Genomic DNA, 26,651 nt, shown 5'->3' with positions numbered 1-26,651 from the left:
CTGCAGATCACAGTCAGCTAAAGTGGCCTGCAGTACTGCACCCTAACCACTGCGCCACCTCGGCTCATTTTAAATGTAGTCCTTGATTAAGGTTACATTGAGCCTCAAATTTCTGTTGCTAAGAGAGGCAGTTGTTAAGCGAGCTGTGCCTCGTTTTACGACATTTTCCATGATTTTTAAGTCAATCACTGCTGTTGTTAAGGGAATCATGCAGTCGTTAAGCAGATCTGGCTTCCCCCATTGACTTTGTTGGTTGGAAGCCAGCTGGGAAGATTACAAATGGAGATCAAGGGACCCTGAACCATGAAACTATCATAAATGTTAGTTGCAAAGATGCCCAAATTTTGATCAAGTGACCAATGGAGATACCACAAAGGTTTTAAGTGTGAAAACCAGTCTTAAGTCACTGTTTCTAGTGCTGTTGTAACTTTGAACCAGTGGTGGGTTTCAAAATTTTTTAGAACCTCTTCTGTAGGTGTGGCCTGCTTTGTGGGAGTGGCTTGCTGGCCATGTGACCAGGTGGGAGTGGCTTGCCAGCTATGTGACTGGGTGGGAGTGGCCAACTTGTAAACTGTGGTGAAACTCACTTAACAACGCTCTTGCTTAGCAACCAAAATGTTGGCTCAGAAACTCTGGCATTTGAAGCACGCAAGTCTTAAAGCTGTCAAGTTACAAGACCCTTGCACCCCAAACCCTTTAGAAAAAAAACCCGGGGGTGTTCAAACTTGACAGCTTTAAGACTTGTGGACTTCAACTCCCAGAATTCCTCCTCTCGCTCTTCATCTTGATGATGTGCAGAAGGGTGGGGGAGGGAGCGGGAACTGGTTCTAAACAGCACTGTAGATTTGTAGTACCTCTTCTATAGAAGAGGATAGAACTAGCAGGAACCCACCCCTGCTTTGAACGGTTATACAATGAGGACTACCTGTATTTAATCAACATATAAGTAAACTGTGGTCTCTGGATCACCCCTTCCAGAGGTGTTTTTCTTCCATTTTGAGCAGGAAACACAAAATTATAATGTAAACCTTACAAAAGGGATTTTTTTTAAAAAAAAATTGATAGTCCTATCAGAAGGATTGAAGGAAAATACTTATAGCAGAGCTCCCCAACCCTCAGCCTCTACTGGGCCGTGAGTTGTTCAGAACTGGGCTGCCCAAAGCAGTGGGGGGAGTGGGTGTGCATCCCACTTCTGGAATCAGAGGGTGAGCTTGTGGAATGGAATGGAAAATTTATTTATAGGCCGCCCTTTTCCCTGGGGGGACTCAGGGCGGCTTACAATTCATGGGGAGGGGAATACAAACAGTGAGACATAAAACAATACATAATTAAAAATAAAACACAACATTCATCATTCGGGTGGGGACGGATTACAATCTAACCCCAGGCCTGACGGGATAGCCAGATCTTAAGGGCTGTGCGGAAGGTCTGGAGGGTGGTGAGGGTACGGATCTCCACAGGGAGATCATTCCAAAGGGTCGGAGCTACTACTGAGAAGGCTCTCCTCCGCGTAGTCGCCAGTCGACACTGACTGGCAGATGGGATTCGGAGGAGGCCTAATCTGTGTGATCTAATTGGTCGCGAGGAGGTGATTGGCAGGATTGTGCACTCCATTTGCACAAGCCAATGGAGCTGCATGTGCCCGCTTGCCTGCCACTCATGTGGAACTGTTGTGGCCCAGCAGGAGCCATTGGAGCTGCCACCAGACTCAACAGCGAGGGGGCCCTATGAGTCGGCTCTGGAGGATGTGGAGGACCCTGGACAGGGTTCTGACTCTGAGCAGGGTGCAGAGAGGCTGGTTGCCACCAGGAGGCACCTGAGCCTTGGACCAGTGGAGAGGAGCCAAGGGAGTGTGATCCTGAATTCATGCATTGGAGCAGTGGGGAGGAGCCAAGGGAGTTGTTCCTGGATGCCCAGCAATGCCAGGCAGATCGATGTAGAGAGCAGCTATGTAGTTACCAAAGATAATTGGACCCAGGTGATTGTAATTAGGCTCCTCTCAAGATAGTATTTAAAGAGCGACTGGGAAGAGCCTGGTTTTGCAGGATTCAACGTCATTCCTAACGCTGGAGAAGCTGTTATCTGTCGAAGTCTGAGTTGCTGCCAAGGTTCTTATCTGTTTGTTATGCTTGGCTTTCAGCCACCGAGGTTTTGGTTTCTTGCTAATAAAGTGCTGTGACATTCCAGTTAAGCTTGTCTCGGCATTCGTTACTGGACGGAGGAGGGGGTCAGAACAGGAAACATTGCCTCTCCTCCCTCCCGCTGGTCCATAAGACGGAAAGGTTGGGGACTTTTGACCTAAAGTCTTCCGTTGCTCTGCTTCTACATGTTATGCAAAGAGGGTAAGGAGCAGTAGGGGGATTTTTGTTTAAAAAAGAGGAATGCATGTAAAAAGAGGGAAGCTTTGATCATGGAATTGCAGCTGTCATCTTGTGTTTTTTGACTGCTCCCTGAAGATGTCCTTGATCAAATAATCCTGACCTTTGAGGGCCCTTGCCTTTCCTGTGATGAATTTAGCTGTCAGTCACCAAAAGCTGTTCCTGCCTTCTTCCTTCACTCCTTCTGATTGTTTATAGGCAAGCTAAAGGTATGTAAAATGTTGTTTTTTCCGGGACACCTGTGGTGTGATGTATTGCTGGGGATCCTACTATACAAGGACTGTTGGTCCTTTCCTATTATACTGAAACTTGATAATGTGTTGCCTTGTTTACTGCAATTTAATCATGCATAATGGTTTTTGCCTTGCTCTTGGAAACCCTGAGCATCCTTACTTATACCGGATATAAATACTTTAAAGAAAGAAAAGAAAATGTAGTTTTATGCTCTTGTGTGGCTTTACTTGAGAGACCGCCTTCTGCCGATTACCTCCCTCCGACCGATAAGATCGCACAGACTGGGCCTCCTCCGAATCCCATCCGCCAAGTCAATGTCGACTGGCGACTACACGGAGGAGAGCCTTTTCTGTTGCAGCTCCGACCCTGTGGAACGATCTCCCCGTCGAGATACGCACCCTCACCACCGTCCAGGCCTTCCGCACAGCCCTCAAGACCTGGCTATCCCAACAGGCCTGGGGATAAGTCTCTAATTTGCCCCACCCGAGTGTTGAATGTTGAATGCAAGTTGTGTTTTTATTACTCTATTTTGTTCACATATTGTTTATTTTGAATTGCACCCCCTCCCTAATGATTGTGAGCCGCCCTGAGTCCCCTCAGGGAAAAGGGCGGCCTATAAATCCTAATAAAATACTAAAATACTAAATATCACACCCGAGTATATATATGGGTTCTCCAAGTGGAAGGCTTGTATAGAAATCTTATTTTGGGGGGGCTTTTTTTTGTTTGTTTAATGGGATACTTTAAAGAAGATGTGTAAATAGATATAAAAGGACAAGAAAAAGGAGAAACACAAACGAATAAATAAGAAATTTCAAAATATTAAGATTATGGTTTTCTATTACCCCATTATTTAATCATGAATAACCTAACGTATTATTTCATTTTAAAATATTAGAAATGGCTATTAAGCTCTAAGCCAAATATGAATATCAAGAACCATGGTCAACACACTATAAATCATGGAATAAGATTAGGTGCCACATTAAATTCAATTTATCTGATTAAAAAGTCTGTTCTAATTTAGAGAAATTGAAAAAAGGACGCTGGGCATACCGAAACATAAATTTTGAGTGTGGAATGAAGGAATGGTTTCTAGTTAGAATTGTATGATACAGCAGATTTACTTTCAAGACACAAAGTTATACTAAATATAGAAAATATCCCACAATTTAGCATTTCTCCTAATGAGTGGAGCCGAGGTGGCACAGTGGTTAAATGCAGCACTGCAGGCTACTTCAGCTGACTGCAGTTCTGCAGTTCGGCTGTTCAATCTCACTGGCTCAGGGTTGACTCAGCCTTCCATCCTTCCGAGGTGGGTGAAATTAGGACCCAGAATGTGGGGGCAATATGCTGACTCTGTAAACCGCTTAGAGAGGGCTGAAAGCCCTATGAAGTGGTATATAAGTCTAACTGCTATTGCTATTGCTAAATCATGTTTCCGGGAGAAAGCATTTAATATCCTTTCAACAAGTCACATGATTATATTTTGGATGCTCAGCAACTGGCTTGCATTTAAGGTCATTTGCAGTGTCCCATGGTCATGTGACCAAAATTAATCATGTTTTTGGTGAAAACTGCCTTTTACTTTCAGTTTTTGGCAAAAATGTCCTACAGTGAGCAATGGCTTCAATTTAACAACCACAGCGTTGTTTGACGATCACCACACTCACTTTATAACCATCACATTTCTGTAGTGACTATTGCAAAAAAGGCTATAAAATCAGATTGGCCCTGTGGCCATCACGATGTGCAAGTGTAGTGGGCAGCCTCCATTACGGTTCTGAATAGAGAACTACCTGTATATGGTTTTTGTAAAGTTCAGTAAAAATAGTTCAGTTTGAAATGGGAATTAATCTTTTAAGATGGTTGCATTTGAAAGAAACTGTTTTTCCAGAAGTGTTGGGCTTTACAACCTTGCCACCAAATGAAAGCTAATCTGTTATAGCAATAGCAATAGCAGTTAGACTTATATACCGCTTCACAGGGCTTTCAGCCCTCTCTAAGCGGTTTACAGAGTCAGCATATCGCCCCCACAGTCTGGGTCCTCATTTCACCCACCTCGGAAGGATGGAAGGCTGAGTCAACCTTGAGCCGGTGAGATTTGAACCGCCGAACTGCAGATAGCAGTCAGCTGAAGTGGCCTGCAGTACTGCACCCTAACCACTGCGCCACCTCGGCTCTTATCCTTCTTATCTTTTCCACTATCTTCCCCTACTGATATCTTATAATTAGAGTACTTCATTGTTTGTATGCACACTGAGAGCTTATGCACCAGAGACGAATTCCTTGTGTGTCTAGTCACATTTGGCCAATAAAGCTATTTATCTCTTCTCTCCTCTATTCTATTCCTACTATCATTACATTTCCAACGATTTTTGGATAATGAATTTCCAATTAGTTAAGAGAACTGGAGTAGACTGGCAACAATAAAACATCGGCTGAGATTTATTTTTTGTTAATTTAATATTCAGAGTAAATGTAATGTCCTTCTTCAACTGACTTTCCCACTGTTGTGTATCTATTACTCCATTCCAGTTCTGCATTCATTGTTTGATAGTTTTATAACCTGTCATTTATAAGAGATCTACAGCTAAAGCGAGATGAACTCTAGGCAAGAGTTATCCCTATCAGAAACACAGCCAACCTATTGGATGTAAATGAAATATAACACAAGGTTTTCAGTTGTAGAAGCATAAGAACAGAATGCAGCATTAAAAATTGAATTGATTTCTACCTTCATCTGACATCTCTCAAATTAACTATACTCCACAGATGTGGATTTTTGAATCTTCTTTTAAGTGAATGCTATGCTTCTTGTTAATCTTAAGAATGTGTGACTAGTGAAATGTGAAAAGGCCTTGGCTAGCAATGGATTGGCATGAGGTTGTCTGCTTTGGGCATTAAATAAGGCAATATTCTCCCATTTTTCTATTTTAATTTAAATTATTGTGTGATATTGTTTGTTGCCCAGAATCAATTGGATTGAGCTGGATGGTTATAGAAATCGAATACAATAATTAAACAAATATTTCCCCATTCTGCTTTACATTATTGCTATTCTCTTATTTACTCTACACATTTGACAAATTCTATTCAAAGGGAATAAAATATCCAGCTTAATTGGATTTATTTAGCAGTGAGAAATATATACAATTAGATTCAGGTCCAGGATTCATTTCTGACAGCATTTCTCACTACATTCAAATTGGATTTTTAAGAATTTCCATACAGATTGAACAAAATAGGGCTAATATGCCAATTGTAATTTATTACCAATTAGTTTTTAAATCTCCTGCATGTACTGTGTGTGTGTGTTGTGTGTGTGTGTAATTATTGTTTAAAAGGCATGTTTAAAATGCATTAAACTAGTTTTCAAATGAATATCTTGACGTAAATACAGAGGTCTTGCTTTTATATTGCAGATGAAAGTGAAAACCTAAGACAATGAACTCTAAAAATGTTAATCCTGAAACATTAAAGAATGCGTTCTTGGACATTTGCTGCATATATTTTTTAAGCAAGGTACAGTACAGGTTGTGATTATTTTTTCATTTGCTTATTGTACCTCATTATTTTTAGGTTCCCATGCCTAAGGCAGGACTAGAACTCACAGTCCCCTGGTTTTCAGGATGACACCTTAACCACTAAACCAAATGGAACAGATTCTCAATCAGCCATTTTCCTTTACTTACAATGAGAGAAATGCTTTAATAATTTGCCTTAAGACATCCCATTCGTTGCCAGACAAAACAGGTAGGAAATAAGTTGGAACTAAATAGACCTTGGAGATTAAAAATGAGGCAGGCAGGAAGCAAATGTCATGGAATTGTGTATATCATCTTTCCAGAAATGTGTAGCACTGCAAAAGGGACGTGTTTGCTCTAAAAGTATCCCTTCAAATGGCATTCAGAGAAGCGACGCAGAAACAGACAAATTTCCAGCATGCTGGCCCTTTGAGTCCCAAAAGAGATAGGATAGATAGAGGAAAAGTGTTCGGAGACTACAATTGGTCCAGAATGCAGCTGCGCGAGTGATATTGGGTGTACCACCCGGAGGGAGGCCTTCTCGGTGGCTGCTCCGTCCCTTTGGAACGAACTCCCCGTGGAGATTCGGACCCTCACCACCCTCCAATCCTTCCGCGCTGCTGTAAAGATCTGGCTGTCCCGGCTGGCCTGGGGTTAAGATTATAGCCCCACTCAAATGGTGTGATTGTTGCGTTTTTTCTCTTTTAATATGTTGTATTGTTTACTGTTTGTTGTTTCCCCCCTCCCTTTTGAATTGTGAGCCACCCTGAGTCCCCTTAGGGAAAAGGGCGGCATACAAATAAAGGCAAAAGTAAAAGTAAAAGTAAAGTACCAAGGTATACCCACACTACACCTATCCTCCGCGAGCTGCACTGGGTCCCTATTGGTCTCCGAGCACAATTCAAAGTGCTGGTTATTACCTTTAAAAGCCCTACATGGCTCATGACCCGGATATCTACGAGACCGTCTTCTGCCGCACACCTCCCTAAGACTGATAAGATCGCACAGGGTGGGCCTTCTCCAGGTCCCATCAGCTAGACAATGTCGGCTGGCGGCGCCTTGGTGGAGGGCCTTCTCTGTTGCCGCTCTGGCCCTATGGAATGAACTACCCCCAGAGATCCGGACCCTACCCACTCTCATGGCCTTCCGAAAAGCTATCAAAAACTGGCTATTCCGGCAGGCCTGGGGCTGTTGACCTCTTGTCCGAGGTCCAGCTCCGCTTAGACTGGGTGTATGGTGTGTTTCTTTTAATCTGTTTTCTTATGTTTGTCCTTTTACCTTTTTCTTAAATTTTATTTCTGTAAGCCGCCCGGAGTCCTTCGGGATTGGGCGGCCTATAAATTTAATAAATAGAAATAGAATAGAATAGAAATAGGAAGAGACCAGAGTAAGCTATTCACTTTGCCATTAACTCCACTCCCAGAGGGTGTAGTTTCAGCAACAGATTCTGAGGAGTTCAGTGAACTAATTGGATAACGTGTAAGCTTTACGTGAAGCTATGGCAGCGACTGGGATGACCACAGAGTAAAATCCACTATGGCTCCTGGTTCAGTTTTTCAGCTTTGCTTGAAATCCAATAATTCTGGTTTCATGAATACGGTTCTGTTTAGTAATATATTAATATAATATAATATAATTAATATAATATAATATAATATAATATAATATAATATAATATAATATAATATAATATAATATAATATAATATAATATAATATAATATAATATAATATAATATAAATATAATATAATATAATATAATATAATATAATATAATATATATAATATAATATAATATAATATAATATAATATAATTAATATAATATAATATAATATAATATAATATAATATAATATAATATAATATAATATAATATTACATTACATTACATTACATTATAATATATTATAATATAATATAATTATATAATGCTTGATACAAGCAGATGTAATCCACTAGTAAAAGTAAAATGGACAGAAGCGTTAATTTGTGAGTTTGGGGGGTGGGAAAGGGAGAGGGAATGTTAGATATCTTTTTAACAATGCCAGTAGGTGCCTGTGTCCTTAAAACTCTATTAAATGAAAATGGTGGTACAGTGATAGTAAAATAAATACATTCTAAAATGTACAATTTAAACTGAAAGAAATATATGTGATTGTGGAAGAAACGCACGAAATCTACCTGTAACCAATGGATACACTTTCTACAAGATGTAATGAAATATGATTTTTTTTGTGTGTTTTCCTTTAATAAAAACAACAAAAACTTTTTTTAAAAAATGAATGAAAATGAAAATCAACTACATGAATGAAAAAAGTGAATAAGTTAAGAATGCCAATTTAAACTAGTTCGACCAATTGTTATTCTCTGTTTCTTATCTCAGACTTTTATGCTCTTTGGCTTAGTATTTTTCCAAAATCTTCTTCCGCATTCCAAATAATGTTGCATATTTCAAAAGGGAGCAGGGCAATGTGCCCGTGTCTATGAAAAATTATGATTGTTAGCATCACATTAGAAAGCCGGCTGCAAAAATCCATACAACAAATCTAAAAGAAAATCCTTTAAGAAGGTCTTACTAGAGAGTCAGTTTTCATGGAGCAAGCTCATAAGACAATCATGTTTGGCCTAGTGCCTAAGTTGACAGTATGTGCTTAGCTAACCTGTGAACCTGACGAATGGATGCGGACAAGCTTGTTTTGATTATGGTGTGTTTGGGGCCCTGTCTTATATCCATCTGACACATCTTTCTGAGTTTGTACTGATGCTTGGCTGAAAAAGAAAGAGGCTGTAGCAGTCACAATTCAGCACATAAGGGAGGAATAAGCTTCATTAAACCAACAAAGGAGTCAACAGAGTTTGACAGGAGAAGTATCTCACCACAAGGAAAAGACCCAGAGGAACAAATCCAGTGGAAGACAATAATAATGTAAACCTAGAGACACACAAGACATTCTTTTTCATGGTCTCACAGAAGAAACAGTCTCTCTATCTCCAGAACAGTTCCATCAATAAATCTTGACTTCAGCAAGAAGTTGACAAGATATGTCATTAGAGTCCGATTACTAAGTTAATTAAAATATGGGCTGGATGGGGTGGCATTAAACTGATTAGATAGCCAGCTTAAAAACCAGACTAGACAAATTGTAATTTATTTATTACATTTATCGGCCGCCATCTTACCACAGGGTAACTCTGATCCATAACTGCAGGTAAGAATTAGTGAGGCATCACAAGATCCAATCTTTACTCCTATAGCCTTCAACATTTTTACAACAACTTGGATGAAAAGCTGAAAGGAATGCTGAGTAGATCTGAGATGACGTAAATAGGCAATAGCTTATTGCCTAAAATAAAGCAATTAAAAGAAGTTGAGCTTGACAGGGTAGCGTGGAAAGAACTTGCCTATAAAGTCATAAATATGGGATTAAGTGTTTAAAAACAAGGAAACAAAATTGTCTAAAATGAAAAAAATAAAATTCAAAACAATTTGTGGTGGGTTAGAAAATAAGAGTCTGAAGTTTAATGAAAATACCTTGGGAAAATCCCATTGGGGTTAAATGGAAAATCCATTTAGGGTTAAATGAATTCTCAATGAATTCGGAGCAAAATGGACATTGCCAATGGATTCGGAGTACATTGGTATGCTTAGGAGTGCGGTGACTTTTCGAGCCTGCCTTATCTACGTTTTGTAGTAAAATACATGGGAAAATCCCATTGTGGGGGGCAGATGTATTTAGGGTTAGGGTTAGGTCTCCATGAGTTCAGAGAGCAAAATGGAGATAGCAATAGCAGTTAGACTTGTATACCGCTTCATAGGGCTTTCAGCCCTCTCTAAGCGATTTACAGAGTCAGCATATCGCCCCCAACAACAATCCGGGCCCTCATTTTACCCACCTCGGAAGGATGGAAGGCTGAGTCAACCTTGAGCCGGTGAGATTTGAACAGCTGAATTGCAGAACTGAAGTAGCCTGCAGTGCTGCATTTAACCACTGCACCACCTCGGCTCTCCAATGGAGTCACAGCGTATGAGTATGTTTAGGATGGCGATGACTTTTCAATCCTCCCTGCCTGTGGAATGGCATCCCGGCAAAAATAAGATTGACTGTACTTTGACACACTTTCAAAAAGCCCTGAAGGGATGGTTTTTCCAATGGGCCTGGAGATCCCTGGGCAGGGGTGAAATCCAGTAGGTTCTGACAGGTTCTGGAGAACCAGTAGCAGAATTTTTGAGTAGTTCGGAGAACCGGTAGTGGAAATTTTGAGTAGTTCAGAGAACCGGCAAATGCCACCTCTGGCTGGCCCCAGAGTGGGGTGGGAATGGAGATTTTGCAGTATTATTCCCCTGCCATGCCCACCAAACCACACCATGACCCACCAAGCCATGCCCACAGAACCGGTAGCAAAAAATGAATTTCGCCATTGCCCCAGGATGACATGGAACCCATCAAATGATTGGTTTTACTGTTGTCGCCGGGGATAATGGGGATTTCTGATCTTTCGTATTGTGGTTTTATTTCTGTAAGTCACCTGGAGTATCTGGGGTGAGTGAGTTGGGCAGCTTTGTAATTTTTAAATAATGAATGAATAAATAATACATAAATTATAAGCAAATAAAATAAATTTGCCTTTATCTGAAATAGCCTGTCTTTCTGAATGACTGTGAATGTATTGAGGAAATGCCACTGAAGAGAGATCTAGTCGCATTAAGGATGTCTCAGTCCTTCCAGAGGACTGCTAAACGGGTGTCTCTAGTGTTTCCAGAAGTAATGTACAACAAAACCATCACCTTCTGAGATGAACCGCAAACATTAGAAACTATGAATGTGTTCTGGCATTTACTGATAATGCACCTTTGCAGTTTCTAATAAGCGCCCTCTCGCCACTATTTTCATAGTCAAGGATTGTCAGTAAGACAGATGTCTCCACTGCCTCTGTCCATTAAGGATATAATTTGGGATGTGAAGTGACCTGATTGCCAAATACATTTCCTGCAGCAGTGGAGATGGTTGGCAGGCATTCACAGGGGCTGTGTCTGAGCTTTGGGATCAATTTAAGTGCCAATTTAGTCTCAAAGCACACAACAGATCCGTGTTTTATTATCCAGCTAAAGAAGGAAAAGCCCTGCACGCATTTCCCCCAGACAGTGTGAGAATACAACTGATCCCACCTGTCGTTCCCGTCTACCTAGATAGGAGTGGCTATCTGACTGTCACAAGGAGGAGCATCAGAAGAAATAAATTTGATACTTAATTATTCAAGGCTCATACAGTGTTGTCAGGTTTCCGTTTCTGGGTGCGATATTTTCACCTTGAATAACTAGCACCTGCTGGCCATTCAAGGTGCTAGTCGTAACTTATGAAGCCCTTCATGGTATTGGATCTGGGTACTTGAGAGACCGCCTGCTGCCGATTACCTCCCAAAGACCCATTAGATCTCACAGGGTTGGCCTCCTCCGGGTGCCATCTACCAGCCAATGCCACCTGGCTATTACCCGGGGGAGGGCCTTCTCTGTGGCAGCTCCGGCCCTCTGTTATGAACTCCCTGCAGGGATTCGGACCCTCACCTCTCTCCAGGCCTTCCGAAAAGCCGTCAAAACCTGGCTTTGCCGGCAGGCCTGGGGGTGATGAGTTCCCTCCCCTCTCGACATGTATGGTTGTGCGACTGTTGTTTACTTTTACTATTTGTATTTTGTCTTTTTATGTTCCCCTTTTTTCCCCTTGAACTGTTCGCCGCCCTGAGTCCTCCCGGAGAAGGACGGCATACAAATAATAAAATTCAATTCGATTCGATTCGATTATGCTCCCAGATACAAATCCTGATTGCATTTTTAAAAATATGTGGACATGCCTTAGACCACCTACATCTTATTCCATCAATTCTGCATAATTCATACCTGTTGTGACTCAGCAGTTCTGCTGAGAGTTTTTTCGGGATCAAGATTCATTATGCAGCTGGGGCTTGTGGGAGGCAGGTTTGGAGATAAAAGGTCGGATACTGCCACACCCTAGTTGCAGGAGTCAACATACGTTCCTTCGTGCGTGCCTTGGTTTGTACAACACTGTTTGATCATCAGTCGTGGTTTATGTAAGATTCACTTGGATAAGTGCTCTGTATGTCTGTAACCGTGATTCATAGAGACTTTGGGAAGAAGTGTTTTGCTTTCGTTTTGTTCAAATTGAGTTGCCGTAAGAAAGATTTGTTTTCATTACGTTATCTTGTCAAAGACTGGTATTTATGTTATTTCTGGGCTTGAAGCCAGTTTGAACTGTGAACTGATAAAGAAGACTTCCTTTTAAGTTGCCTGCCTGCGTTTGTTAACGAGCCGTGAAGCGGGGGGGGGGGGAACAGAACACATACCCTATAAATTCCTTCAGGGGAAGTTTCATCATTCCCAATAGAATGCCATAAACGTTTCCTCTTATTCCCTCAGTCTCTTTGGCATATTTTTCATCAATGAAATGGAAAGTGATGAAGTATTTCTAGTGATAACTGGAAATTTCTCCAAAGGAAATACCACGTGCATAGATTATTTTTCATTCTGTTCATTTAGCCATAATCCTTAATCTAAATCTGGTTTCAAAGACATGTCAAGGATGTATTATTGAAAAGATAACTGAATCTAAAGGTCCTACTGGATAATTTCCAATTTACTACCTTGTCTTTAGGAAAAATCTTGCATAAATGAAGGGGAAAATATTACAAGGTAACATTTCTGTATTGGTATCCAGAGTTTATGGTTCAGTTTAACATTCAGAAGTCTGTAAAGGATTGGTATAGCTAACGCTGCTAGTTTCCCTTACTGATAAGGGAAGGTATTGCTTATGATTTTGTTGACAGAACTGAAGGATTTTGGTTTTTGAGTTCCCCTTCGTACAACTGTTTTCTATCCAGTTACTTTAGATTATTTGCCTTTTGCCTTTTTAGATGGATATAATTTAAGTAATATTTTCCCCCATTAATGTTTTCACTCCTTATTTAACACAATTCGTGGAAATTAACTACATTCTCTAGTGTACCGGATGTATTCTGAGCACTCTGTGGAAATAAACAAAAGCCACTCTTTCGAAGCTAATGTCAGACAAATGAGAATGAAGATGGTTTAGGGGGGGATGTCCTTAATGCACATACTTATTTGGAAATAGTTCAGGGAGACTTGCTTATAGTTAAGATGTCTGGCATTAGAAAAATGATCCATTACTTGCCTAATGAATGTAAACATTCATAAATTCAGTGAAATACTGTGTGCATTTCAACCGGATTTTTTCTGGTCCCTAGTACTGTAGACTGATTTAAATTTATTTTGTGTGCTTATACATTAACAAAACAACTAATTTGTGTTTTCTCAGAAGGGCAATTTGGCCTGGAATTACCTTTGGAGTGGGGAAAAGAAAGAACTGCTGGCAAAGCACCACTGAATTTATCATCCAGCTGTTTCATTATGCCAATATTTGTTTAGGGATATACTAGAATGGTGTTAACCAAGTCAAGTCTGGCTGTTGCACATGTCCTTCTTATCCCATGTATGTGTGCATGGAACAGAGGGTGGTAAAGCTAAGGATGTGTTGCATAGACTTTTGTATCAAAGACAGATGTTTCTCCTTCATGGTCAGTGGAATATTTCTATTTCTATTTATTAAATTTATAGGCCGCCCAATCCCAAAGGACTCCGGGCGGCTTACAGAAATAAAATTTTAAGAAAAAGGTTAAAAAACAGATAAAAGAAAGCAGATTAAAAAACACATCATGCACCCAGTCTAAGCGGGGCTGGCCCTTGACCAAGGGGTCAACAGCCCCAGGCCTGCCGGAATAGCCAGGTTTTGATAGCTTTTTGGAAGGCCATGAGGGTGGGTAGAGTCCGGATCTCTGGGGGTAGTTCATTCCATAGGGCCGGAGCGGCAACAGAGAAGGCCCTGCTCCGAGGCGCCGCCAACCGACATTGTCTAGCTACCTGAACTCATGGAATGATCCACTAGTATCCTGAAGATCTGGTAGAACATGAATGCCATCCGATTGGCAGACATTCATCTCTGTCAAAATTGATCAAGTTCAAAGCGCCTCCAGCATTTCAGTCATTTTTTTTTTAATATTTATAGTTCGCTTGTTTAACCACTTCCTATAGGACGTCATACATTCACTGACCCTTGTTTAATTTCTTCCATACCCATACTACTTTATCATTCCCTCTCACCCAATCCAAAATTGTTGTGACCCCCTCCTCCATCCTGTAACGAATGCCAAGAGAAGCTTAACTGCAATGTACTTTAATAGCAAGACACCAAAACCTCAGTGGCTGAAAGCCAAGCAGAACAAACAGATAAGGATTTTGGCAGCAATTCAGACAAACTCAGGCAGCAATAAACACAGAAAAGGCTTGGCAGCAATCCAGCCTGCCAAGCTCACAGTACTGTCCTCCGAAATTCAATCCTGCATTGACTTCTGCAAAGAGGGGTGTGTGCATAAGCAGTCTTTTAATAGTCTGGAGAGGAGCCTAATGACCACCAGCTGAGTACAATCACCTCCTGTAATTGCGTAATTGGTCCTGACGCCTAGTAGCTCTTCGATGGCATGCATCCAGGAACAACTCACTACTGGCCTCCGGCTCACTCTCCCTTGTCTCCTCCCCACTGGTCCAAGGCTCAGGCGCCTCCTGGTGGCCAACCAGCCTCTCTGTGCCCTGCTTGGAGTCGGAACCCTGTCCGGGGTCCTCCACATCCTCCAGAGCCGACTCATCGGGCCCCTCACTGTCGGAGTCTGGTGGCAGCTCCAACGGCTCCTGCTGGGCCACAATACAAAATAATCTTCCCTAAAGGCAAAGCTTTTTTTTTTTTTTTTTTTTAAACCAGTCTAGTTTAAAGCCTGGGATTTCCCTAATAAAATTAACCAGATCTGATCTTGTTTAATCTCCCCCCCCCCCACCCCACAAGGTCATTTAGATGTAGCTATCTGTAGCTTTGTAATCCACTTTCGGTATCGTTGAACAAATAAAACAAAATCAGACAAAGAACAATGTATAAATAATGTAGTAATCCTCAGTGGCCATGGCCAGCAACTTTGGGAGAGTGTCAAGATTCTTCCAAAGTTGCTGGGGATACTGTATCCTGATTGTAAAAAGAAAAATTTAAATGCATGATAAGCAATCACATTAACTGTAGTGAGGTAATTAAAATCTAATTACATTCCAATTAAGTTTTTTTTTTTTTTTTGGCTCAGCCCTGTCTGTAGCATGTCATTCAAACACCAAGGGTAGCTCTGTTCAGAAATGATTGTACATGCCTGGTCCAGCTAATGCATTATGAAGCAACACTTTCTAAGGCTGCAGTGAACTGCAATAGTCTAATTACCCCTGCAGATCTACTGCTTAACTGATATGGGTCACAAGAGGTAGCTCTAATTCGTTTTACTAGATCCAGCGTTAGATATAGCTCCTCACATAGTCACTAATTGCAACTATGATTTGGGGAAAGCCAACATAATTTGACATATGTTTATAGAGGCCAAATGGAATGTAACTCAGATTAGTGAGTTGGTCCACTGACTGCCAATTTGATTCAATCTCATAGTTGCTAGAGGATAGAGGCTTCAGAATAAAGTTAAAGGAAAGAAGGAATATCATTGTTATAAGTCCCGTCTATGAAGGAGTGTCATTTGATGTGACCCAGAAAGAAGACTTTTCTGCTGTGGCACCCACTCATTACATTATCCCCCCGGAGCTTAGGGTTGGCCTCAACCCAACTGGCCTTTAGGGAAGTCCTCAAGATATGGCTTTGGCATCGTGCTTGGAGGTCAGAGATCTTCTTTAGAAGTGATACACTGATTTTGATGTACTGACTTATTTGGCCGCTGGTTTTTTTAAAATCTGGTTTTTAATTGACAGTTTTGTAGATCAATTTAGCTTGTTTTCAATGTTGTTTTTAAATTGCCATGATCTGCCCCAAAAGATAAGATGGGTGGCTGTTGTGGCTCAGCAGGAGCCGTTGGAGCTGCCACCAGACTCCGACAGTGAGGGGCCTTATGAGTCGGCCCTGGAGGATGTGGAGGACCCTGGACAGGGTTCCGACTCCGAGCAGGGCGCAGAGAGACTGGTTGGCCACCAAGTGGCGCCTGAGCCTTGGATCAGTGGGGAGGAGACAAGGGAGAGTGATCCAGAAACCAACAGTGAGTTGTTCCGGGATGCATGCCGTCGAAGGACTACTCGGCGTCAAGAACAACTACATAATTACAGGAGATAATTACGCTCAGCTGATGGTCATTAAGCTCCTCTCCAGACTATAAAAAAGACTGCTTGTGCCATGCCCTTCTTGCAGAAGTCAACGCTTGGGCTAAAGAGAAACGAACTTGGCAGGCTGGATTGCTGCCAGAGTTTGTTTGCATTGCTGCCAAGGTTTGTCAGACTTGCTGCCAAGGTCCTTATCTGTTTGTTTACTTGGCTTTCAGCCACTGAGAGTCTGGACTTGCTATTAAAGGACATTCTCATTAAGCTTGTCTCGGCTTTCATTATTGGATAGAGGAGGGGGTCAGAACAGGTGGCCACACAAATCAAATGAATAACATAAAATATAAATTCAGAGGACAAGGGGGCATGGAAGAGTCCCAGGCAAAGCAGATACGAACGAAGCAACGAGGAATGAAAGTGTGAACTTACTTAGTTTTTTCATGCAATCCCGAAGCCTGGTTTCCAAACTGAGGACTCGCTGATGTAGCTCCTCATAATCGTAAGCGCCAATTTCCTCTTGGATTCCAGTAAGTACCGAAGACAGGTTTCTGATCTCCTCTTTGAACTGGGTGATTAACTTGGCATCCGTTTTGTACTGCTCCAGAACTGGTATCAGTGGTAGAAGATCATCCATCTTTTCCTTCAATTCCTGTGAAAAAACAGTTGAGTGGGCATTCAGGAACTCTAAAAAGTGCCCTGTCCTCTAAATTCCTTAATGAGACCTTGTTAGGCTTATCTTCACATCTACTCTTTATTGATCTTGGTATGAAAACGATGATTACTGTCCTGTGAGACAGTTAGGGAGCTAAGAATAAATGGCTTCAAGCTTGGAGTAGTAGAACGTATGAAGTACTCAATTTTCATCTTACTTAAAATAAATCACTTCCTTTTAAATCAAGACTTTCCCACTCCTATAAAATCCAAACCATTTTAAGGACAACTTGCCTGATCAGAAGTAGACCGTTTTGCCTGCTTAATAATTGGCACTGATCCATATATTTGTGTTATATTACTATGACTTTCCTCACATGACGGATTCCTTATGCCAGCATTTATTCTTGAACTAGATTGCAATTGCCATTCTACCGAAGTAAGACAAAAGACAGAAGAACTGCATCTTTTAAACAGCTCACAAGACTATTCCAATGAGAAAAAGCTTTGCAGTCAAGCATGCAGCTTGGTTTACTAATAAAGTATTTCGATTTTTCAATTTTCCGGATTAATTCCTACTTCTCAACTGCCATTAAAAGTAGTCTTCAAAGTATCCCATAGCTATTTTGCTGGTGCTTTGTAATTTGGGGTGTGTTTGTGTGTGGTGGCATTATAAACCTGCATTTAATGAGTTCCATCAATCATTTTGAAACTGTTTTTGTGAAGTGCTTCAGGAATATTCACACTGTTCTGTTTTGGCTCGGTGTAACTAATTCTAAGAGCCAAGGTGGCGCAGTGGCGCAGTGGTTAAATGCAGCACTGCAGGCTACTGCTAGATCAGCAGGTCAGCGGTTCAAATCTCACCGGCTCAGGGTTGACTCAGCCTTCCATCCTTCCGAGGTGGGTAAAATGAGGACCCAGATTGTTGGGGGCAATATGCTGACTCTCTGTAAACCGCTTAGAGAGGCCTGAAAGGCCTATGAAGCGGTATATAAGTCTACTGCTATTGCTATTGCTATTGTCAGCTTCAGCTGCTGTTGTGCTTTTTGAAATCCTATTTGGAATTGAGTTGCTAGAGAATGAGTGTGTTATGAACCTCAGTCCCGGTGCTTTTAGATCTGTCAATGACACTGCTTGCAGTACACATTTTATGGGTGCAAAATTAGCATTGATTAGAAAGACTGCCTTGGGATTACTGAATGAAATCCCTTTATCACTGTTAATATCTATGGAGGATTTTATGAATAGCATCTATAATTAAAGCAGCATCTCTGTGCTGTTGTTATAGTTACAATTTAAGAGAGTGGGAATTGGATGGGATTTCCACAACAGGGTATGTCAGAAGCACGGAAAGTAGCAGAGGTGGGTTCCTACCAGTTTGCACCAGTTCGGTAGAACCGGTTCTTCAAATCTACCCAACCGGTTAGAAGAGGTTCCACCAGTGGACTCTGAAAGCAGGCCACACCTACAGAAGAGGTTCCAATTTTTTTTGAAACCCACCACTGACACACACACACACAGAGAGACTCACACAGAGAGAGAATGAGAAAGAAAGGAAGAAAGAAAAAAAGAAAAAAAGAAAAAAGAAAAAAGAAAAAAAGAAAAAAAGAAAAAAGAAAAAAAGAAAAAAAGAAAAAAGAAAAAAAAGAAAAAAAGAAAAAAAGAAAAAAAGAAAAAAAGAAAAAAAGAAAAAAAGAAAAAAAGAAAAAAGAAAAAAAGAAAAAAGAAAAAAGAAAAGAGAGAGAGATGAAAGAAAAAGGAAAAAGGGACAGAGAGACAAAAGGAAGGAGAGAGAGAGAGAGAGAGAAAGAAAGAAAGAAAGAAAGAAGGAAGGAAAGAAAGAAAGAAAGAAAGAAAAGACATGGCCGGCAAGCCACTCCCACCAGGTCACATGGCTGGCAAGCCACTCCCACAAAGGAGGCCACACCCACAGAGTGGGTTCGAAAAATTTTGAAACCCACCACTGGAAAGTAGCTAAACATTTTGAATGACTTAGTGCTAATGATTTGAGGAGCACTTGAACATCTTTGTTTAGGATAGATGCTGAGATCTCTGAGATACATCTGAAAGAGCAAAACGATAATACGAAATTAGGTAAAACTAGCAAAACGCACACACACTCCTTTATTATGTTCAATTTTGCCATTATTTCATGTAAAGTGTCTGTTGAGGAAAAAGAGTATACCATTTTCAACACGTGTGTTCAAATAAAACACAGAAGTCATGTTTTTGGGGGAGAGGATGAGGAGATGAAGAAACAAATTCCTCCTTTGGCATCCAAATATTTAGAGAGAAATGGGATGGCTCGAGCAGACAGAGGTTGTGATTTTGTGATGGAAGGCCCACCCTTTTTTTCATATGCCTGCCATTTTTACTTTTATTTGCCTCCCTTGTGGTTGCCCCTGAAACAAAAAAGGATATGGGATACAAAGATCAAAACCCACCAGACAAGATTCATTTTTGGCCCCATCACTTGGCATGATGAGGCAGCTACCAGACGCAGTGAGACCTGAATTCTGTCTAATGTGACTTCTCTTACAATTCTTTCAGTCAGAATGCACAACTTTTTTGGTGTTGAGGTCAAAACTGGGCTTAACGTTCAGTAGCAAACCTGAATCTCTACAACAAAGAAGATTGAGATAAAGATGTGGGCAAAATCAGGGGGAAATCGCCCCCCCCCCCAAGTTAGATATGATTGAATTCACTTTTAAATGCCATTAACTAAATCCAGTTGATACCCTATTTCCCCCCAAAATAAGACCTCCCTGGATAATAAGCCCAATCGGGCCTTTGAGCACATGTGCTAAAATAAGCCCTCCCACCAAAATATTGCAACACAATAGCAGCCATGAGGTGACCACGCCTCCTGCACCTCAAAAATAATAAGACCTCCCTGAAAATAAGGCCAAGCACTTATTTCGGGGGTCAAAAGAAAATAAGACCCTGTCTTATTTTCGGGGAAACACGATGGTACTCCGTATGTATTTAAGAATTTGATCATGCTAAAAGTTATCGCTCAATGAGAATATTTAGAAGGGTTTTGGTACAGGCGAACAAGAGTTTTAGCAATAGCAATAGCAATAGCAGTTAGACTTATATACCGCTTCATAGGGCTTTCAGCCCTCTCTAAGCGGTTTACAGAGTCAGCATATCGCCCCCACAGTCTGGGTCCTCATTTCACCCACCTCGGAAGGATGGAAGGCTGAGTCAACCCTGAGCCGGTGAGATTAGAACCGCTGAACTGCAGATAATAGTCAGCTGAAGTGGCCTGCAGTACTGCACCCTAACCACTGAGCCACCTCGGCTCTGTGGGCTAGATGTGGCTGTCCCCCATGAGAACACTCTAAATTATTCTATCATTATGTCTCTGTTAGTCCACCACAGCCATTTAAGTTGTTATTATCAATCCAATGAGCTTTGGTTTATAGCTCAAAAGGCAGCTTGTATTTTGCCTCTCCAGCAAAATGCTGGTTATTGCCCCCCCCCAAAAGAGAAACACAGCCAAAAACCAGTTATTAAAACAGTTAATTCGGTGAGCTGATCTTCCGTTTTCTGCAGGAATAAGCACCCAAGGATTGGCTACAGGATATATGTGATGTTGGGTATCACTTTGTATTACAGATTGAATTCATCTCTTGCCTGCACAAACTTTCACCTAACGAAAGGTGACTTTTATGAAAGAAGCTATGGTATTTTACAGAAACTGTCATGGTAGAGAAAGGAAGAAGGGGAAGGAGGGAGGTGTTCAGTTATTGACTTTCTGCTTCTATATCAGAGACATCCTTGTCATCAAATCATACAGCACCTTGGCGGATTTTGAGTTCTCTTGTTTTGCCCTTATTTCTGTGTGGTTCAGTCTCATTTTTCCAGTCTGCAGCTGTATAATGTCATGTGAGCACATACATAAACTGGATTGCAACCTGCTGGCACTAGCCTAATTCAAAGAACTCTGGAGGCACCATTATTTTCATGGCCTCCTGTCCAATAAGGATAATAGAAAGCTTTATGAGAGAGAAAAAAATGACAATCACTTTCAGCTCAGATTCAGTAAACAGCTGCAGTGATGTGGGGAAAGGCATCAGTATTCCTTACAAAACTCCTTCCCCTTTCCATCTTCAAGGAACTGCTCCTGACAGCCCTAGAAGTTTCTTTCACTGCAAATTCCATCACTGCCTCTTGCCAAATAATGTATATTCCATCCAGGGTCATGAGTTCCATTTTTCCAAATTCTGTCCTAATTTTGAGGAGAAAGTTAAATCAGATTAACTTCGGAATTGGCCATATTGTAGAGATCTCTTTCCAAGGCCCTTAAATTACTTAAATGGCTTTTGCCCACTTTTAAAAGAAGCAGATATTGCCACAGAAGGGAGAAGAAAGATGGGAAGAGAGGGATAGGAGAGAGGGTAAGGGGGGAAGATGGGGAGGATAAGGAGGAGTGGAAGGTAGAGAGAGGAGAAGGAGAAAGGAAGGGGAAGTAGAATAGGAAAGGATGATGGAGGGAAGAAAGGAGGTAGGAGAGAGGTAGAAGAAAGAGGTATATGGAGAGCAGAAGAGCTAATAATGGGTTTTTATCTTTCTGGGCGTTGATGACAAGAGAAACTGATGTAATTACTACATAATACAATAGGATACTGGCTATGTATAGTATACATGTGATTGTATGTTATGAAAATGGAACACACACACACATTAGGCCACAGGCCTAATCCATTATCAGCCGAAGGACAGAGCCGAAGGACAAAGAATGGAAGTAGTGATCTTCCTCCCATATTTGGGCATACCGGGGGTTGTAAAAATCTAATACATACCTTTCATCCTGGCTTGGCTGATAATGGATAAGAGGTCTGCCTAGTATGTAATATAGCCCAGGTTCAAATCCCAGTAAGGGTATGGCTAGCTGATGAGAGCTAAATAGCTTGAAATAGATCTATACTAGTCTCCCTTTATTTATTTATCAGCACAAATACATACATACATACATACATACATACATACATACATACATACATACATACGTGTGTGTGTGTGTGTGTGTGTGTGTATGTATGTATATATTTGTATATATATATATATATATATATATATATATATATATATATATATATATATATATATATATATATATATTTGGCCATATTGTATAGATCTCTTTCCAAGGCCCTTAAATTACTTAAATGGCTTTTGCCCACTTTTAAAATAAGCAGATATTGTAAAATGCATATTGTATTCCCTGAAGAGATTTACCTTGTGAGGGTTGTTAGTACTGCTGCATCATATCGTATACTGATAGCGGTGACTGTATTAAAAGCACATTTAAATTAATTGTATTTACCTCTTTACCTTAATAAAATCTATTTTCTAAAATTCATTTGGGAAACATTAGCATCAGTGGGGAGTCCATAGGTAAAGCTGAAGTGGATGTATTTCACGCACCTAATTTAGAAAGACTGAAATTGCAGTGCTAAATTACAAGCAGAAATGTTATTATAATGAATGCATTAGAGGAAACTGCACTCCCTTTGCAACTTCCAATTTTATACTCACGAGGGGAAAAAAAAAACCATTTACTTTAGCTGCCCAGAAATTTTGAGCAAGAATGGTTTTGAAAGGATGAATTGGGAGAATGTTTTATTAGAGAGAGTATCATAAACTCAGACCTTTGCAAATGGACATTAAATTCTCTTTCTGTTCCATAGAACGTAATTTATGAATGCAGTACCACCGCTACATAAGTCAATGATTTTTCCCCCCAGTGTTGGCTTCAATATGTTTTCAGGATTTTTGTACAGATAAAAGGCAAGATTTATAGATTTTTATCTAATTCTCAGGCTGTTCTTTCTGGAATAAGTTAGGGTATCTCCATACAATAATGTGTTTAATCTTATATCTTTAAAAAAAACTGAACATGAAAGATATGGATCTATTCCTATAGATATTATCCTCGGGTTATAATGGCAATTGGGACCAGAATTTCGATTTCAAATCCCACAGCCCAACATCTGTCGCGCTGCTGCCTGACGTCTGTGGCTGCTCACAACCAGATGCTACATGGGGCATTGTGTCGGTGCCACTGCTTGCGGCAGGACGCCATGTGATGCATTGCGCCGGTGCCACTGCTCACAACAGCACAACACACCATGCAAACTTCTGCCATGAGCGGTGGCACCAGCATAATGAGCCATGCAGCATCCTGCTTTGAGTGGTGGCCCCAGATTGATGCCCCATGTGGCATCTGTCTGTGACCAGCTGCAGAAGTCAGACAGCGGCACGACAGATGTTGGTGCGTGGGAGACCTGGCTGCAGTGGTCCTAAGGTGAGCGGGTTAGACATCCCCCCAAATAAGACCTGGTGCTTATTTTGGGACCCAAAAGAAAATAAGACTGGGTCCTATTTTCTGGGAAACAAGGTATATACTTAAGTGAGTAAATAGATATAGGACTGGGGTGTTTTATTCTTCCTTTTTATTTAGTATAGAAACCAAACTGACTGCTTTCCCCTCCATATGAAGCCCACAATTTCATGAGCTCCTGGAGGAGAAGTGAAGGCTCTTGTATCTGGTTGGAAACAAACAAGCAGCGCAGGCTGGTAATGTTATGATTTTATTTACAAGGTTCAGATCAGTGCTGAGCAACGTTTGCCTCCTGTTGCCAGTAGAGGGACTGCAGTTCCAGTCTTCTAACCCTGCTAAAAAGAACAGCGGCTGATTTGCTGCTGAACTGGCCTCCTTAGTAAGCCAAAAACAAGATGGTGCTGCCTACAGCGCTGCCGGAAGAACCGGTTCGGGTGCATGGCAGGCCTAGCTTACTGCCGGTTCCAGCAACCTAGGCTGCCAAGCTACTACCAGTTTGGCTGAACCGGTAGGAACTCACCACTGGATGCAATGTTGGCTAAACTTGGCTGGTTTCAAAAAAGAGTTGGATCAACTCATGGAAGTCATCGGGATCAATGGCTATTAGCCTTGATGGCAACGTGACTCCCACTTGAAGGCCATTTGATGAGAGACTGGTTGGCTTCTCTGTCCAGCTGTTTGACCATTTCAAGAAAAGACTGCTGGATTAGATAGGCCAAGAATCCAATGCAATACGGTCATATTTATGCTCTTATTTATGAATTCCTAGACAAGATGGTACAAGAATATCCTTTTCTTGAGGAGGAGCCAATGTCGCAATGACACGGATGTGCAGTCTCTATGCTCCGAGACTGCAGCTGATACTTTTGCCGCTGGGTGGTCCAATCGGACCTAAACCATGCTGAAGAGACAGTGAACAGGAAGAATACGTCTTGCTGACCTCAGGGACATCGCCAAGTCCCTGATCGATGCAAGAGAAGTTCTTCAAGACAGCGACAAAAAATCCAGCCAAGGCTGACGAAGTCGGGGCGGCTCCAAAACGGAAGGATACAGAAAGAGAAAGTGTTTCCAGTTGGTGAGGAACTTTTACTGTTTTAAAAAGAGACCGCCTATAAAAAACTTAAAATTAATTTAAATTGGAGAAAAGAAGAATCAAGCAGCGGAATTAAATTAAATTTGGAATGGTTTTGGACAGTGGTTATCTTACTTTTTAAATGCTATCTTCATGGATGGAATTTATGCAAGCCTTATGAAATGGATGGATTAAGTTTCCTTGTTCTATTTTTTCTTTTATTGTTCTCTGTAATCTATGGATTAAAGTTTTCCTCTTTCATTGCTGTGGGTTTTTTTCTAACCCATTTAAAGATTGGACTCTTTTTTCTAATTTGAAATACAAAAAAGATACAAAAGAAATAAGGAAATTTGCAATGGTAACATTGCTGCTCGGCGGCTGGAGGGTTTGTGTATTGGAATTTGTGTATTGGAAATGTAACACTTTTTTCCTTCACTGGTTGTTTTGGCTTGGCACTGCAAGGTCCTATTGCTTGGTTATAGAGAGTGATAAGAAGGGAAGCATACAGATGTCCCTTTGAAGTATATCTCTAACCAGAGAAAAGTGAAAACAAACGTTTTTGTGAATCTATGTTTAATTTTTATTTTGGTTCAAAAGTTTTATTTCTTTTAAAACAAACATTTTATCATTCCTCAATCAGTAAGACATCGAAGTACAATTTTTTGTGTGTCAAAATAGTTCTAGTCTATGTTTAATTTTTTTAACCTTCCAAGCTAGAGCAGCTGTGTTTGTTAACTGGAGAGAATTGCACAATTTCAAAAGCAAACAGAAATCTTGAACTTGCAAAAGATATTTTCAGAAATACAGAAATTATCAAATATATATGAGAGGATAGAGAAGAAGCTGGAAGACTTAGAGCATACAACAGCAAAATATGATGAAGAAGTTGAAGATGTTTATCAAATGCAAAATATGGTGGTTAAAACTCAAAAAATCGAAGTGGAAAATGAATATAAAGAGATTAAATTTGCTGATATTTATGGTGATTGGCTGGTCTCCGAAAATAGGAAGAGTGGAATACTGAAAGAGGAATTAAAGGGAGGGGAAATTTACGCAAGAGGGCAAGATACAGAAGAAGAAAAAACCAAAGAATCTATGGATTTAAAGAGAGACATTTTATTAGCAACAGCATGCCTAACACTACTGACAATCAAAGGTAAGTTGATTAAGGAAACAGAAGAAGGGCATCAAGATTACATGAGAGATCTTATAAGCAAGGAGTTGCTAAGAGGAGTCCATACAAAATTGATCAAGGAGATGATTAGAGGACTGGCACCACAAATGGCAGAAGATACGAGACTGTTTTTCTATTGGAAAGATACAGGTTGATAGATGAAAGACTATAATTTAAAACTAGTTAAACTTAGTGAAATTTATTGACAATAGACATAGTTTAAATAAATAGTTGATAATGTTACTAATGTATACAATGTATGATGAGTATAATTGGATATGAATATTGAATGGTACCCATGTAAGGAAGATTAGAAATTCCTTTGGATTATACATAAAGGTTAATAAAAAAAGGAAACCAACTTAGATACAGTTAAAGTTTTGATTATTAGGGGGAAAATGTTATGATACAGATATAGTCAATTAGGGCTAATCCTGTAAGGAAGGCAGGAAGGAAACACTCTGGTGTTGTTTCTAGCCTAATCTTTGTTGACCTGCTTACAGAAACTGCCTCTCCAGTTAATCCTGATTACATTGTAAGAGCTAAGGCGAAGCACCCATCGACGGGAGTGATGTTGAGTTGTCCACACCTGCCCAGTCACGTGACCACTGAGTCCTCTGACCCAGATGGCCATTAGGGCAGAGAACCGGTTGTTAAATTATTTGAATCCCACCACTGCCAATGTTTCTAGGACTTGCTGCCAAGGTCCTTATCTATTTGTTTATTTGGCTTTCAGCCACCAAGAGTCTGGTCTTGTTATTAAAGGACATTCTCATTAAGCGTGTCTCGGCTTTCGTTACTGGATGGAGTAGGGGGTCAGAACAGTTATCCATCTGAAAGCAGGCTTCCTGTAACACATGCCTAATCCAAAAGGCAAATTAGCCAGGTCCTTTGCCATTTCAGAATGTGCACAGAGAAGGAAAACGTTTGGGGGTATGAAAAAACAAGGAAAACATCTTATTTCACTTTACAGAATCTGGAGAAATAACACCACCTCTCATTGAAAATTTTGTGGAGTCAGTCCGCATGCTTCAATTGCTGGACTATGCCTC

At 40.7% G+C, this 26,651-nt stretch overlaps 1 protein-coding gene across 1 annotated transcript in view; it reads right to left on the bottom strand.

Annotated features, from left to right (window-relative positions):
* Positions 1-26,651, bottom strand: part of OLFM3 (olfactomedin 3) — an 81,972-nt gene that overhangs the window by 3,025 nt on the left and 52,296 nt on the right. Inside the window, 1 exon segment of the mRNA XM_032218474.1 lies at positions 16,783-17,002. Coding sequence (XP_032074365.1) covers positions 16,783-17,002 — 220 coding nt within the window.

Source organism: Thamnophis elegans, chromosome 5, assembly GCF_009769535.1.
Source record: "Thamnophis elegans isolate rThaEle1 chromosome 5, rThaEle1.pri, whole genome shotgun sequence".
NCBI classification, from domain to species: Eukaryota; Metazoa; Chordata; class Lepidosauria; order Squamata; family Colubridae; genus Thamnophis; species Thamnophis elegans.
This window is presented reverse-complemented; position numbering and strand designations above follow the sequence as displayed.